At 44.4% G+C, this 15,516-nt stretch overlaps 1 protein-coding gene across 3 annotated transcripts in view; it reads left to right on the top strand.

Annotated features, from left to right (window-relative positions):
* The window catches only part of EDD1 (glycine-tRNA ligase), a 218,578-nt gene that overhangs the window by 27,162 nt on the left and 175,900 nt on the right, over positions 1-15,516 (top strand). For all 3 annotated transcript variants that reach the window (XR_015690444.1, XM_087675465.1, XM_087675475.1), the window contains exons 3-5: positions 5,849-5,916; positions 6,859-6,940; positions 7,267-7,330. Coding sequence is in view for 2 of the 3 variants with exons in the window: in XM_087675465.1 (XP_087531591.1) it covers positions 5,849-5,916; positions 6,859-6,940; positions 7,267-7,330 (214 nt within the window). In the remaining variant the exon portion in view is untranslated. The remainder of the gene's footprint in view (positions 1-5,848; positions 5,917-6,858; positions 6,941-7,266; positions 7,331-15,516) is intronic.

Raw genomic sequence — 15,516 nt, forward strand, 5'->3', positions numbered from 1 at the left:
GGTACGGTGCTACTTCTCGAGCTGATAGGCTTTATAAACATCTCGAGCTAGCTTTAGGTGTGGAAGGCCCTCAACCAACTCACGGCATGACAACTCATAAAGTGAGTCATAACCAAGATGCCCTAAGCAAAAATGCCAAAGACGCTCATTTTGTGTAGGCTTCCGAGATGTGGCTAAGGCCTGGAAGCTATGGAACACAGAGCCTTCGGCGGTCGGCTCGATCAGAAAGTGTGTCATGTGGTATAGGCCATTAGGCTGTGCCTCACTGCGAGCAATCACTAAACCAGTCAGAGAGTCAAGAACCTCGACTGTAGTCGCTCTAAAGAAAATTGCTCACCCCAATCGGCAAAGCTGCTGAATAGATAACAAGTTCACCCCAAGCTGAGGGACATTTTATACATTGTCTAGCAAAGCCAGATCCGGATCCTTGTCAGTGGCAAAATTGATGCAACCTTGAGCCTGAATCTTGACCAAGGAGTTGTTTCCGACACGGACCCGCTTGGCTGCGGGGGTTCAGGTACGGAAAATGTCCTCTATAAGAGTCATGTGATGTGTAGCTCCGCTGTCCACAATCCAAACTGGAGTTGAAGTGCTCGATTGTGACGAGTGGGCCTCTGCAGTAACCTGGTCGGGAGGCAACTCACAGATGTGGACGAGACTCGCATTTGATGTCTCTATGGAGACGATATGGGCCTTTGCAGACCAGTCAGACAAGCCCTCTAGAGTTGAGAACGTTGTCGACTGAGATGATTGTGCGGTGGCAGTGTGAGTCTGACCTTTAAACTGCCCCTTGCCATCACCCTGCCTCCCCTGTTGGGGGTTGCCCAATTGAGGGGCGGGGGTCTGAGACTTAGGTTTTTGTGCTATGCCTTGTGCCTTTGATCGACACTCGTAGTCAAAATGGCCAGCCTTTTGACAATGTTGACAATACCTATTCTTTTTAGGTACATTCTGCTAGCCTGGTTTGAGTTGTGATTGGGAGTTTCCTTGAGAATCCCCAGATTGATTTAGCTTTTGAGTTTGATTTTGATTTTGAGTGGAGGTTTGGTTTGGTTTGCTCTTCCCTTATTGCCCTTTCTGAGAATGAGCAAGAAGAGCCCCCTCTGAAGAGGAATTCATATGAAATTGATCGAACAACCGTGCATAACGCAACAACTCACACTCAAATTCATAGAATGTAGGCATGGTAGGCTTTGAAACTATTCCTTCCACAAAATTGAAGTATTTCTTGGGGAGTTTATTTAGGAACAATGTGACCTGATTGTCAGAGGACTTGGGAGCCCCCGTAGTGGAGAATTCAGCGAGGAGACGCCAATACTCAGCCAACTTGACTTTCAAGTCATCCCGGTCAGTGATTTCGAAAAGATGAGGCTCATGGTCAAGATTAATACGACGGGTCCTTTCTCAAGCCGTATAGCGGTCAGTCAAGTGTGCCCATCTCTGTGACGCTAAGTCAAAATGCTGAAGTTGAGAATGAAACTCTGGCAATAAGCCATGCATCAGCTCGACAATAGCGGAGGCATTCCTAGCCTTTCATGAGCGGACGACCTCGTATGAAACAAATGCGGGATCGGGTTGGGGTTCCAACCCCTGCACTAGATCCCATAGGTTCTGTGAATCAAAAAAATGTCTCATCAAATTTGACCAAGTAGTAAAGTTTGACCCGTTAAAACGAGTCTTGTCATTAAATGCTTTCTTGGCAGAAGATGAGCTAGAACCATGAGGTGTCGGGTGGGAAAGACGGTGGAGGTGAGAGTGTCTGATAAGAGTAAGAAGGAGGGGGAAGAGGTGGGTAGGCTGTGAGTGTCCAATGAGTGCCGATTGATGCGGAGGGACTAGAACATGAATGTTTCCTTAAGGTGCCAGTGTAGGTGGAGGCACTGGGACACAATAGCCTTGTCCAAAGTAAGGTTGGGACACAACATTATGACCAGAAGGTTCACTAGGCAATGCCATGGAGGCAAACTCTTGAGGCAACTGATCCACACTTGGGAGAGATTGAGTGGGATACCCACGCTGCAATGATTCCGAAAGTGTGTATGAAGTAGGTGGAACACCAACCGGCTGAGGGAAGGATGAGGTCCTAAAGGATGTACCTATGTTTCCATAACCCCCCGGTGTGATGTGCGGTGCGACATGAGGTGTTTGAAATGGAAATGTAAATGGTGTAAATAGAAGTGGTGAAGCAGCGGAAGAATGTGGTGGGATGGGTGGGTTTTGAAAGTGAGGTGGATGAGTTGCAGATTCTTTTTGTTCATTTTTATCATTTAAAGTCTGAAAATGAAACTGTGAAGATGATGATACACCATATAATGAAGTGAAAGGAACACCAAATTCATTCTGATTATTTGAAGTAGATGGAAAAGAAGGAAGGACAGAAGAAGAGTTACCTGGCTTTTTCTTATAATCCCTGCGACGTGTGTTAACATACAAGAATTGGTCCTCTAGAGGACCTTTTCCGTAGTCAACAGATTGGACTCTTTCTTCCACATGATCTCTACTAGTATATTGCAAAACAGAAGAGGTAAAAGAAGAAGGCACAAAAGATGAATCAAGAGTATCTTGCATCGGAGAAGATGGAAGAGTCTGAAAAAATGGAACATACTCCGGATCTTGCTCGCCAAGAGAGGGGCCCATCCCTGATGGAGGTCTCGACGGCCCTGCAACATCATCAGACTTACGCACAACATCCGAAGAGTGAAATCCATGCATACCTTCATTTAGAAGCTTTTCTTGAAGGGCAGTCCTTTGGTCGAGCTCCTCAATCTTCTTTTGTCGATAGGCTATGATCAGTTTATATTCCTCAGAGGTCAGCTTGCCTATGTTTTCTTTCATGTACTCAGATGTTTCTCCCACCATGTCGGAACTTTGTGGTGCAATCTGATTGGCCCACTCTCGCTCGATTCTTGGCATAGGCTGATCTGGAGATTGAATCGGTGTTGATGTGTTCGAAGTCATTTGAATCTACTGTTGTTCTTGCTTCTTGCGAAGAGCTTTCAGATCAAAGACCTAGGTTTCTCAGAGAGTATCAGGCTCTAATACCATGTAAAGAAAAATACCCTAACACAGAAACATAAACAGAAACCGTACGACAAAGCACAGACTGATAAAAAGAACATAGTTAGGGTTAGGGTTAGAGTAACTCAGAGACAATGAACACAGTGAATAAATGAAATGATATGACTACTAATAATATGATGCTCATGCAACAAACACACTATGCAATGAACGAATACTGAACCTCGAACTCTTGTATCTCTAGGATCAAGGCAGGGGTAATGAGCTGGAGAGTGTGTTGTACTCCCATTAGATCTTGAATCATAGCAAGGCAGCCTCCGGATGTCGAACACCAGCAAACACAGTAGTGAGAAGCTGGATCTGATGCAGACAGCAATGAGGAGAGAGAAAGACTAAAAACGGAGCATGTAGGAGAGAGAAAGATTGAAAACATAGGCAAGACAGCTTGCAAGAGTGAGGAAGACTAAAAACGGAGCCTGTAGGAGAGAGAAAGGCAGAAAATGCAGGCATGACAGCCTGTAGGAGAGAGAAAGACTGAAAACGCAGGCAGGACAGCCTGCAAGAGAGAGAAAGACTGCAGCGACTATAGACAAGAGAGAGAAAACTGTCAGGGCGGCAGTTGGAGCTTGCAAACGCAGCAGTTTGTTGGCGTGGCAGGCTGTACGATAGCAGTGCAGATGAACAACAGTCATTCGCCGGGCAGAAATAGCAGCAATCAACGTGTGGAGGGCTGGAAACAGGCGCCAAACTGTAGGGAACAGTGATGGACAGCAAGGGCTGAGATGTCCTCCGTGACCGGGGTGTGGGCAGCAAGCTGGTAACACCTGAAACCTGCAAAAACGAGATTGTAAAAGAGTGGAGAGCTGGTTGCCAATTTATAGAAAATTAGGGTTCTAGATCCTCTCTCACTTAACTTTCTCGATCCGTTTCCCGTTTTCGGGTTTTGGCTTAAATAAGCCTAAAATAAGCATGTTTTGGGGCTGTTTAAGTGGCTAAGTGCATTTCTTAGCACAACAAAGCTTTCAGTGTTATACACCACAAGAAGAGTGTGCAAGCCACATGGAAGATAAATGAGATTAAAAATTTGTCAAAGTTTGGCCCCGGTTGACACCTTGTTTCTTTTGAAAATATGGTCAAGTATGCAGAAGTATGGTATTTTTCCCCTATAGGTATTAAAAAAACTGTCAAGTATGCAGAAGATAAATGAGATTAGAATTCTGTCAAAGTTTGGCCCCAGTTGACACTCTGTTTCTTTTGAAAATATGGTTAAGCATGCAGAAGTATGGTATTTTTCCCCTATAGGTATAAAAAAAACTATACAGAGTTGTGCATATGGGGAGTTGGCAACTTACATGTACTCACACACCAAGTGATTGCTGTGTTGTACTGTGCATGGTTGCACCATCAGGTCCTCATAGAACTAAGGTGGTACAAACAATTTTGACCGTAGACTAATGCAAATCTCGCGTCGTGTTATGCTCCGTGTCGCGTTTCGTGAGGTGTTGAGGGGTTAAGATGGTAGAGTTGGGGGAAGGGTCTAGAGCTGCTCCGGGGCCTAGACGGGGTCCGAAGGGGGTCCCGCGCAGGTCTCTGAGGGTTGGACCTTCACAGTCTCTCTTTGTGCAAACAATGGTGTTAGAAGATTGTGTGAAGAAAATTGCTAGGGTTTGCACTAAGGGGACACAGAATGTACGACCGCGACAGAAACACAAAGAGACAGACACAGACACAGAGGGCAAAACTCAAACCCTAAATGCAAAACTCAAAACTCAAACACAGAAACTCAAACACAAACAGAAGAAGGGAGAGAGAGAACACAACTCTGAAGTGAATGAATGCTGTAAATGAATGTAAGAGTATACAGTGTGCTCAAGGGCAGAGCAATGTCGGAGTGTGATGTCCACTGGAGATGGATCCCAAGTCTGTTACCACGAGTCAGAGTGTCTGAGGAGGTAGATGCTGTAAATGCAAGTGACAGCAGATGCTGATCAGCGAACACAAACAGTAGGAGTGTGTGTGATGGTTGGCGGCTGTCCCGGACAGCAAATGCAGATCTGAAATTGCTGCAGGATGATGAACAGTTGACGCCTAGGCTGCACAGATGCAAACACAGGCTGAAACAGTGTCTGATGTGGCTGGCGATGACTGGATGATCAGATTGCAGCAGATGATGATGTCGCCAGCAGCTGATGTCAGCATGGATGAAGGCGCCAGCAGCAGGAGCAAAGACGGATGGAGTGGCAGCAGTCACAAGGTCTGGACAGCCATGTGGGAGGAGGCTGATGCCTGAAATCTGCACGTGGAGTGAGAAACCTGCATAAACTGAATAAGGCTGAATGGGGGCAGCTTTTGTATTTATAGATGTAGAAGGGTGCCCTAAAATTTAGGGTTTTTGGGAGATCACTGAAACTCTCTTGGACCACTTCTCTTTTTAGGGTTTTTCATTAATTAAGTGTGCTTTGGGGCTGTTTAAGAGGCTAGTCAACAAGTAATGCATGTTTTAGCTCAACAGATTGGCCATGGAGCCAGAGTACCTTGTGGAAGCTAGTTGGACTGGTGCTCAGAAAGCTCTTGATTTCTTGGAGGAGGGGTTTTTTTTTTGGGGGGGGGGAGAGCGCAGGGGGAGGCTCGTATGCATTCTTGCAAGCTTTTGAGGTGATGATTGAACTGCAGATTTTGTCTCTTATATTATATAAGCCACCATTCTTAAGGAGGGAGGCTTGCATGCATTCTTGCTGTGTCTTGACGTTTTTCCCCTGATGTTTGAACTGAAGATTTTGTATCTTACATAATATTACCATCTTTCTTAATGAACATGTTTATGACACAGGTTGGAGCAGGAACCATGAATCCGGCCACCTTTCTGAGGGTTCTTGGGCCAGAACCTTGGAATGTTGTGTAAGTGTATTCAAGATACTGCCCTAGTAATCTGAATACAAGGCCCCTTTTATTTGTGTATTCTTTCACAACAGTCCTCCAGAAGCCAACAGATTGACAAATTAGGATAAAATGGTTTTCCTTGAAAAAAAAGCAGCATCTGTCAGTTTTCAAATGTTTTGGTCAATATAAATCTCTTCTATGTGATGTAATTTGTAGAAAGATAACAGCATAGTTCCTCCAGAAGCCAACAGGTCATTGATTTATGATGCTGTAAAATGGTTTTTACTGAAGAAAAGCAGCACCTAAAAGTTTTTGTCAAAAATTACTTCTTAAAGCAACTTTTTACAACAGCTATCTTGGGAAAAGTTCCTCCCAACACTTTGAAGCTGTTTGATTATTTAAAGATAATCTCCTTGAAGTTGCTTGATAGTCTAACTATCATCCCTTTGAAGCTGTTTGATTATCTAAAGATTATCTCCTTGTGAAAGACACATTATGTCAAGACACTTCGCAGATGAGTCCAATAGTATGCACTCACATCATTTGGTATTGTCATGGTCCTTTGTGTGCATAGTATTACCAAATCTGAAATGTTTGGACTGGATTTAATCACTGGAAAGAAGCGTAACCAGATATTCACTACAAGTTATCAAAAACTCCAAATTTGTACAGAATACAAACTTTGAAAAAGCAACTGATATACCATACATTATTTGTACTTCATACAACTCACATTGGGTTTTTTTCCTGCTGTATGTAGCTTATGCTGAAAACCTGCCTGGTTATTACTGCAGTGCACCTGGGGATGTTTCATAAATGTTGTACTTTACATGTTGATGCCCTATTGTGTAAATGCTACTGAATATAGAGGAAATTTGTCTACTTTCTTAGTATGTGTTTGTTGAGCTGTAATATTTGATTGAGATGGCAATTCTTTATTTTTCAAACCCATTCCATTAGATACGTGGAACCAAGTGTGAGACCAGATGATAGTCGATATGGGGATAATCCAAATAGATTGCAGCGCCATACACAGTTTCAGGTAACTTGGCACAGCAAATGCTGGTGATTCTGTGTAATTTGATAATTGTTGGTTAATTTTCTGAGAATGAGTATTTCATATTAGTCAAAATGCATATAGGAGTATTGATTTCGTTAGCAATTAAAAGAGAACTTCCCGACAAAGGTACATGGTAATGATTTATTCAGGATAATGTTTCCTATTCTTGGAAGAAATAAAAGCATTGCACTCTGTGTTTGGTGGTAAATACACTTGAATAGAAGTATTGCACGCTTGGTGTTTGGTGATAAATGCATATTAGTATTTGGTTTTACAATATACAGCATATGCGGTGTGCTTTTTTGCAGGTCATTTTGAAGCCTGACCCAGGAAATTCTCAAGAGCTCTATCTTGGAAGCCTTGCTGCTCTTGGTAAGATAACATATTTTTGTGGGGGGACAATGACTAAGGCCTTTGTTTAAATGGGATGCTGACTTTCTGGCCTCTAGGAGTTCTTCCTTTGTTTCTGAAATGAGAAATAATGATGCTTGTGTTGGGAATCATGCTTTAATTTTGGATGCCTTTGATGACTTTTGATTTGGGGACTTCTGATAACGCTAACTTTTGCACTCTCTGTGAAGAGTTGGCATTGGAAAAAGTAAGATTGTTATCATGCTGTTCCAAGACCAGGGTGTGTGAATGAGGCCCAAGCAATGAAAGCAGATGTGTCATTTTCCGTATGTCCTTCTCCTTATGAGAAGTAATGGTGTTGCTTTTAACTCAAGCTTTGCAAGAATGGTAATACACAAATTAAGGAACTTTAATTTTCTCCATTCAAAGTGTCACACAACAGAACAGTAAAAGAAGTATGTCAAATTTCCAATTTATTCTCGAGCTTCATAGTTATTAAATTCCTTGTACTTTGTATTTTACCTCGGGGATTTTCTCTGAGGTGTTATCAATCAATCTATCTTTTTTCGGAAAATAAAACATATTTATTAAATGTAGTTTGGGTTGAAGTACAATATTTCTTGCTGCGAAATAGACGATAGAAGAATATGGCAACTGATGTGGATCTCTGTTGCACTCTCTAATACCTTTACTTTTTAAAGTGAGCTTACACTGCAATGTCCTCAAATGATTTCCTGTCATGTTAGGGGCGAAAGGCATGATTTCACCTAATGTCTTTGTACTTCTCTCAAGCTCATATACTGAATTGTGGTCATGGGGGACTGGGAAATAGAAATGGGAGCATAAACAGGAATGCAAACAGAAACCAAAAAAGTTGGACTGTCGGGTTTGAAGTTTTTGGTACACAACCTTTCATCCGAAAACCCGAGGGAAGTCAAGGAGTCTAGCATTCAAGGTAGTATGCCTATGGGAGATCTGTTCTTCTCTCAGATACACCATTTGTGAGGTTTATATAGCACACTACAGGGACCACTTTATGTTAGTCTCATTCTCGGCCAGCACGAGAAACTGTGTAAATGCATAAAAACTTTAGAGATGCCTAGCTTGGATAGGCCAAAAATGCTATAACTGTGAGTGAAATTGAGGGAGTAGACCTTGTATCAGCTTGAGGGTAGTGGAGGCATTTTTGGCCTTCCATGAGTGGACGACCTTAGGTGGAACGAGGTGTGGGTCTGGTTGGGGTTCCAATCCTTGGACAAGGTTCCACAAGTTGTGAGAATCAAGAACATGTTTCATCAGATTTGAAATTGGACTGGTTGAAATGAGTCTTGTTAGTAAAAGCATGCTTCGCTGACGAGGATGAAGAATTATGAGGTGTTTGAAAAAAGGAAAAGGTGGGTTGTAAGGGTAGGGAGGGGGATAAGATGGATAGGTAGGATGTGAAGAAGAGTGTTACCAAGACTATAGAGGCGATGGTTATCTTACCAAGGGAGTCCAAGTAGTCACCCCAAAGAGGACAGGGTATCGGACAAAGGGTGCTCGTTGGTTGCCTAGTGGCCTACCAAGCCCTACTAAGGCGGATGGAACTACAATGAACTTGATTTTTTTAAAAATTTATTTTTTTAAAGTGAGAGATGGTTTGCAGTCAATTGATGACGGGAGAATGAGAAGGGATGGTTAGGTCCAACCCATCACAAAACAGATAAGCTACCCATCCACTTGAGGATGTTGACGATGAGGGAATGGTGAGGAAGTAATGGTGGTGTGGTGTACAAACCACTAGTGGAAATAACTTAGGATCCATCTAGTGGTGCTCTGCACAATGAGTATGCTACATGCTAAGAAATGCTCATGCAGCAGATGCCAGTTGGACAGTGTCCCTTGTGTGAAAATTGTTCACTTGCCCAAGCGCCCTAGTACAAAGATCATGAAATCATGCAATGCAAAGGGTGAAGATATAACAAGGGCGGGGGGGAGGCTGATATCGAAGACAAGTGCCAAAACCTATAGAATACCAAGAAGGATAGAAATCTCCTCTCAATGTGGATTGGCAACGTCAAAGGAGGAAGAGGAGCCAAATGTCGGTCTTCATGTGGTGCTGAGAACCACGATGAGAAGAAGCATCCTGGCTAGAAGAGCGAGGTAGAAGTCACAGCCATAATAGCATCAAGAGAGATGCTTTACGATTCGCCTCAGGAGGGGAAGCCTCCATGCTAGTAGAAGAGCAAAACTCCTAGGAAGATGAAACCATGAATGGAATAGTGTGCATTCCATGTCTCTAGCCCAGGTAGGAACAGACAAACCCGTATGTTAGCTCTGCATTGAAAATAAAGTCTGTAAAAGAGGAGTAAGATTTGCAATCACAAGGGTAAGTAGTGAGATGCTCTAAAAAGAAAAACAAAACTGAAATGAAAAATGAACTGAATGAACAAGTGTAATAATGCAAATATGTATGTGTGTGTAAATGCAGCGGAAGACTTGAAAATGAAAGGCTAAGTGTGTGGCCACCATTGCATACGACGAGGTGGGGAAGTAGGCCTAGAAGGTATAGTGGAGTTCCTAGGAAGGGATGCGTAAAGTGCAATAGGATCGGTGCTAGCAGACCAATTAGTTAAAAACCCCTTAGAAGTAGAGTAGGATGGCCGCTAAGGCTGTTTGTGTGCCACATGTCCAACAACTGTGGGGGCTGAAGGAGTAGATGGAATAGTAGTGGGAGGCGTAGCCCCACTAGACTATGTAGTCATAGTAGTCTGCTGTGGTTTTCTAGAAGGAAGATCTTGGGCCTTGGTACGACACTCCTCGTCCACATGGCCCGACCTCTTGGAGCGAGTGCAAAATCTATTTTTCTTAGGAATTTGCTGCCAAACAGTTGAGGTTTTTTGTTTTCATCGGAGGAAGTGGTGTCACCCTTGTTTTGGCTTGTCTTCGCATCTTACGAGTTCTTGCCACTGTTGGTTTTCCCTCCCGAAGAAGAGGCAACCAATCCGCGCCCCCTTGAATAGATGTAAGTGGAGGACTTCTTGTGGACTTGATCATGCAGCCTCATGTAACACAAGAATTGACACTCAAACTCGTAGAAGGTTGGCAATGTAGGCAGTGAGATAATGTGCTGGATAAAATGGAAGTATTTATCAGGCAACTTGTTCAAGAAGAACGTGACCTGATCATCATCTGATTTCGGAGAGTCAATAGTGGCAAACTTGGCTAGTAACCTCCAATATTTGGCCAACTTGACTTTTAGATCACGCCCTTCCTTAATGGAAGATTCTTGAAGCTCAAAGTTGATGTTTATACGTGAGTACGATCTTTGGCCGCATAGTGGTTGATGAGATGACTGCAACATTCCGATGCAAGAGGGAAATGCTATAACTGAGAGTGAAACTCAGGAAGCAAATCCTGCATCAGCTCGACATTGGCTGTGGCATTGCGAGCTCTCCATAGACGGATGTAATCAAGGTGGGCTAGTGAGGGTCATAGGCATAGGCTCAAGACCAACAACAAGGTCCCAAAGACCTTGAGACTCAAGCACTTGCTGCATATAGTTCGACCAAGTAGTGAAATTCGACCTGTTGAAACAAGTCTTATCCGTGAAGGCATTCTTGGCCGAGGCAATAGGAGTGGTAGTGCTCGGATAAGGTAGAATTAGACTTGGGAATGGGTCCCATAGTGCCCACCAGGCATTCAAGAAGTGTGCATGGTGGATCCAAATGTGTGCATGGGATGACTAGGCATGGACATTGTCGCTGCATGAGGACCCCATGGTGGAGGAATAAGGACACATGGAGCAGAGAATGGAAATCCTTGCGTAGGAGTGATCCATGGAAAGTGTGATGATGCACCATAAGCAAAGAAAGGAAATCCTTGCATGTGAGAGATCATGGGGTGTGTGTAGCTGGGGGTAGTGAGGGGGATGTCCATCATAGCCGTCCTAGTAGGAAAAGATGTGCCTACATGAGGAAAAGTAGAGGAAACTGTGTTAGAGGGTGTCATTCCTTGTAACGAAGTCCCATAGTGTGGAATGGCTTGTGGAAAAGGGTAGGTGACAGTGTTAAGAGGTGGAATGTCCCCAACGAGACACCGTGATGTGAATATGGAATAGAGAATGAGAATGTGCTAGGAGCAGAGACAAAAGGTCCAACTCCGAGTGTGGTAAAGGCGGATGTGGAATGTAAGCTGAGGTTTTGAAATGAGTGTGATATGGCTTCAAGAGAAGAGGGTGGGATGGGAGGGAGAGAAGAAGAGTAATTGACTTGCTCAAATGAAACAGAAGATGTAGGTATACTTGATGATGAATGTCTGTTTCTTGAACCCCCTCTATTAAGATTTACATACATTTGACCATTGGGATCGTGGACATCAAAAGGCAAAATAGGAGAGGGTTTTGATTCAAATGACTCAAAAGGGTTGTACAAACCTGACACAGGGCTTGGCAAAGATGATGAAGATGGATCGCCAGTCATCCCAAATGTCGTATTGCCTCCATGATCAAAAAGGTGGCCAGCCTCACCAATTGGTCCGGAAGGAGTAGCAAAACTGGAAGAAGGGATGTCTTGTGGTCCATACTTGTTCTGTAGGTACACCTCAAACTCCTTTGTGAGGTTAATGAAATGTGGAATATTTGGCATGGGTGTAAACATAGAGGGTGATGGTGAGGGTGAATATGGAGTGTTGTCTTCCTCGCTGAGTCCATAATGCCTCCTCAGGGCCTCCAGTGATGGAGAAGCCTAATAAGACATCATGGGGTCACGAGAAGAAGGTGTTTGTGACATTATGATTCGGTTACGTGTCGTATTGTGTGCCTCGTGCAAAGACTAGCACTCCACAATATCCGTAGGATACTCTTTATAAGAGTACTAGCTCTGATACCATGCGAAGAAGAGTGTCGAGACACTGCTAAGGTTTGCATTGAGGAAACATAGAGTGTACGACTCACGACGACAAAAGCACAATGAGACAAATACAGACACAAAAAGCAAAACTCAAACACAAACAAAAAAAGGGATAGAAAGAACACAACTTGGAAGTGAATAAATGCTATAAATGAATGTAAGAGTATATAGTGTGCCCAAGGAGAGAGCAGTATGTCGAAGAGTGACGTCCATCGGAGACGGATGCCAAGTATTGTGACCACCAGTCATAGTGACAGAGTAAGAGAAACACCAAACGCTGATCACCAGAGTGTGAGGAGACTAAGGCGACTGTAGAGGATGATGCCTGATGATGTGGATGAAGCAGCAAAACATAGTAGTAGAATGCCACAGTAGAACGGCGTAGTAAAACGTAATAGTAAAAGGCGGTAGTAAAACAGAGCAGTAGAATGCCGTAGTAGAGGAGCAAACGAGGTGATGGCAGCAGTCACGAAGGTTGGACCATTGTGCTGGGAGATTGATGGCTGAGATTTGCACACAAGGGTGAGAAATCTGCAGAAAGAGATGAGACTAAATGGGGGCAGCCTGTCTATTTAAAGATGAGGATGGACCCTCCCAAGTTAGGGTTTCAGTGAACTCTCTCGAATCGCTCCCAGTTTTAAGGTTTTTCATTAAATTAAGTTTGTTTTGGGGCTGTTTAAGTGACTAATCAGCATGGAATGCATTTCTTAGCTCAACTCAGGATAGGGAACCACATGTAGTTGTGGAGCAGGCATGGGGACTCTCAAACCTTGTGCAATTGTTGGGTGAGGCACACTAGCATAACCAAATGGTGCCTAGAAATTGACATGGTAGGGGTAAAATGTGGTATCAATTAGTCCACATCTGGGTAAGCAAGGGAAGGTAACCCATGGTGTGAGTATCCCAAAGGTGCGTAAGGTGGAGACTGAGCCTTCCCAAAAGGGTGTATGAGCACCACATGGAAATGAACGTGTAGAGGTCCTAAAGGTTGTGCCTCTGTTTGAAGAGCCTCCCAAAGTGGTATGTGAAGGAACATGCAGAGTCTGAAAGTGGAATGTGAATGCTTTGAATGGTAATGGTGAGGCTGTCAAAAGATGATGTACTAGCGAGGTAGTAGGGTTTGCGGGGAGGAACACGGAGTAAACTCGGCAAACATGGAGAAGAGAACAGAAGAGAGAAGAAACTCTGATGAATGGAATGATGAAGTTCTAAATCATGGAGTGAATGTGATACAAGGGAACAAGGGTGTCGTAGCACAAGGAAGATGATGAAGACAGCCACGAACCACGAACCACAATGTCTTCTTGAAGGGGTGTGAGGGTAGTGGAGAGGTTGGAGAGAAGAGGTGACGGACTAAATGAATGAGCCATAAGGAATGAATGAGAGAGTGGCCTATAAATAGGCACAGTCAGTCTATGGTGGCGCCCCTTTTTGGGGCTGCAAACCCTAAATGCAAAATGCAGAAACACAAAAACTTAAACTGCGGGTGAAGGGTTTCTCAACACCCCCTCTTTGGCCCCAAAAGGGGAACAAGAAAAGAGTGACGTGGAGATGCAATGCTACATGTTGAAGAATGCTCATGCAGCAGGTGCCACTTGGACTGTGTCCCTCGTGGGGAAAAGATTCACTTGCCTAAGCGCCCTAGTACAAAGATGATGAAAACATGCAATGTATAGGAGGAATGTCGGACTTTGTGTGGTGCCGAGAACCATAAGGATATGCCTGTACTCGATCTCGGGAGTTGGCTCTATGTTGCCAAGTGACCAAGGCAAGAAGAGGAGGAAGAAGATGTAGAGGATCCCTAAGATCCAAGATTTCCATTTGAAAGGGTAACTGGCAGTAAAGAACAGTAGACGGAGTGAACTGGAGAACCCAAAACTCAACCTCGGGAGAGAAGCCACTAGCTCCGTGCATCCATGCAAGAAGGAATACCAAGGCCTTGTCACCAAGTCGCAGCTGAACCTCCAAGGCCCCGATCTAGGTAGATCCTTGAGATCTTGGGTATCAATAGGTGAGATCACTGCTGGAAGGAAGCCACCCCATCCAACGGTAGAAGAAGAAGGTAAAAGGCCTCCGCTAGGGTGTGCGAAGGATTGAGCGGGGGGTGGAGGTCTCCTTTGAAACTGGAGAAATAGGAGTCCCCTCTGAAGTCGCAGTAGATGTAGATGCCCCCTGGGAGGGCAAAGAAAGATCATCCCACTCTAAATCCCCCTTTGAGGTAGATAGGGAATCCAAAAACTCATGGATCACGGACTCCGAAATGTCTGAGGATGAAGGAAGTGTTGCCAGTCGTGCCAAAGAAGGTATCTAGGGTAGTGAAGAACTCCCAGACGTGGCCTCTCGAATCTGAGTAGGCGAGGGTGAAGGGTGCGTCTCAAACTGAGCAATGAGTGGGCAACAGTCGCTACTTCTCAATGGAGCGGACCAGGAAGCCGAAGAAGAGGAAGGATTCGAGTAACCACTGTCTCTCTTGGAGTGGATTGATGAGGAGACGGTATCAAACAATCATTGTCTCTCGATGGAGCGGACTATAGAACCGCGGGCCGTGGTAGCCACTGTACGCGAAAATAGATGGGAGAAGACTACCGCTGGCATTGCGACGATCTCTAGGTGGTTGTAGCACCAATTGATCCTCCATGTGCTCGAAAGGACTTAGTGCGTATCGGATGCGTCTTATTGCCTTGAGCATAGTACTCTTATAGTTGATGTAGAACGATCTTTGTGGCCTAGAAAGGAGAGGTGGCACAATGAGTGTCTGGTGGAAGACGCATATACTCCAGGGGGGTGGGGAGCAAAGGTCAAAGTTGGCAAGCATCGGTGGTGTGTCCGGTGATGCCACAGTAGGAGCACCCAGTAGTCTGGTGATTTGTTGGTAAAGAAGCCATGGGTACCAGTGTGCCTTGTTGAAGAAGGAAGAGGTCAGCCACGAACCATGAACTACAATGTCCGCCTCAAGGGGTGTGAGGGCAGTGTGAAGCACGAACCGCAATGTCCATTGCAAGGGGTGGAAGGGTTGGAAGTGAGTTGCCAGTGGGAGGAGGATACTACCAGCAGTAAGATGTTGCAACCAGTAGAAAAACGTAGGTGAGGAGAGAGAAATACTAAAAATGCAAGTGAGGAGAGAGAGAATAAAAACGTAGGAAAAACCGGCAGCAGCAGTCAATATGCTGAAATCAGCTCTGAATAGTGTGTGCTAGGCTGGAAATAGGCGCTAGACTATTGTAGACAGCAATAGCCAGCTTGGACCGTGATGTCCTCCACGTCTGGGGTGTGGGCAGCAAGCTGAAATACCCGAAATCTGCAAAAACGAGATTGTTT

Source organism: Lygodium microphyllum, chromosome 1 (genome assembly GCF_053477565.2).
Source record: "Lygodium microphyllum isolate KBCC chromosome 1, Lygodium_microphyllum_v1.1.10, whole genome shotgun sequence".
NCBI lineage: Eukaryota > Viridiplantae > Streptophyta > Polypodiopsida > Schizaeales > Lygodiaceae > Lygodium > Lygodium microphyllum.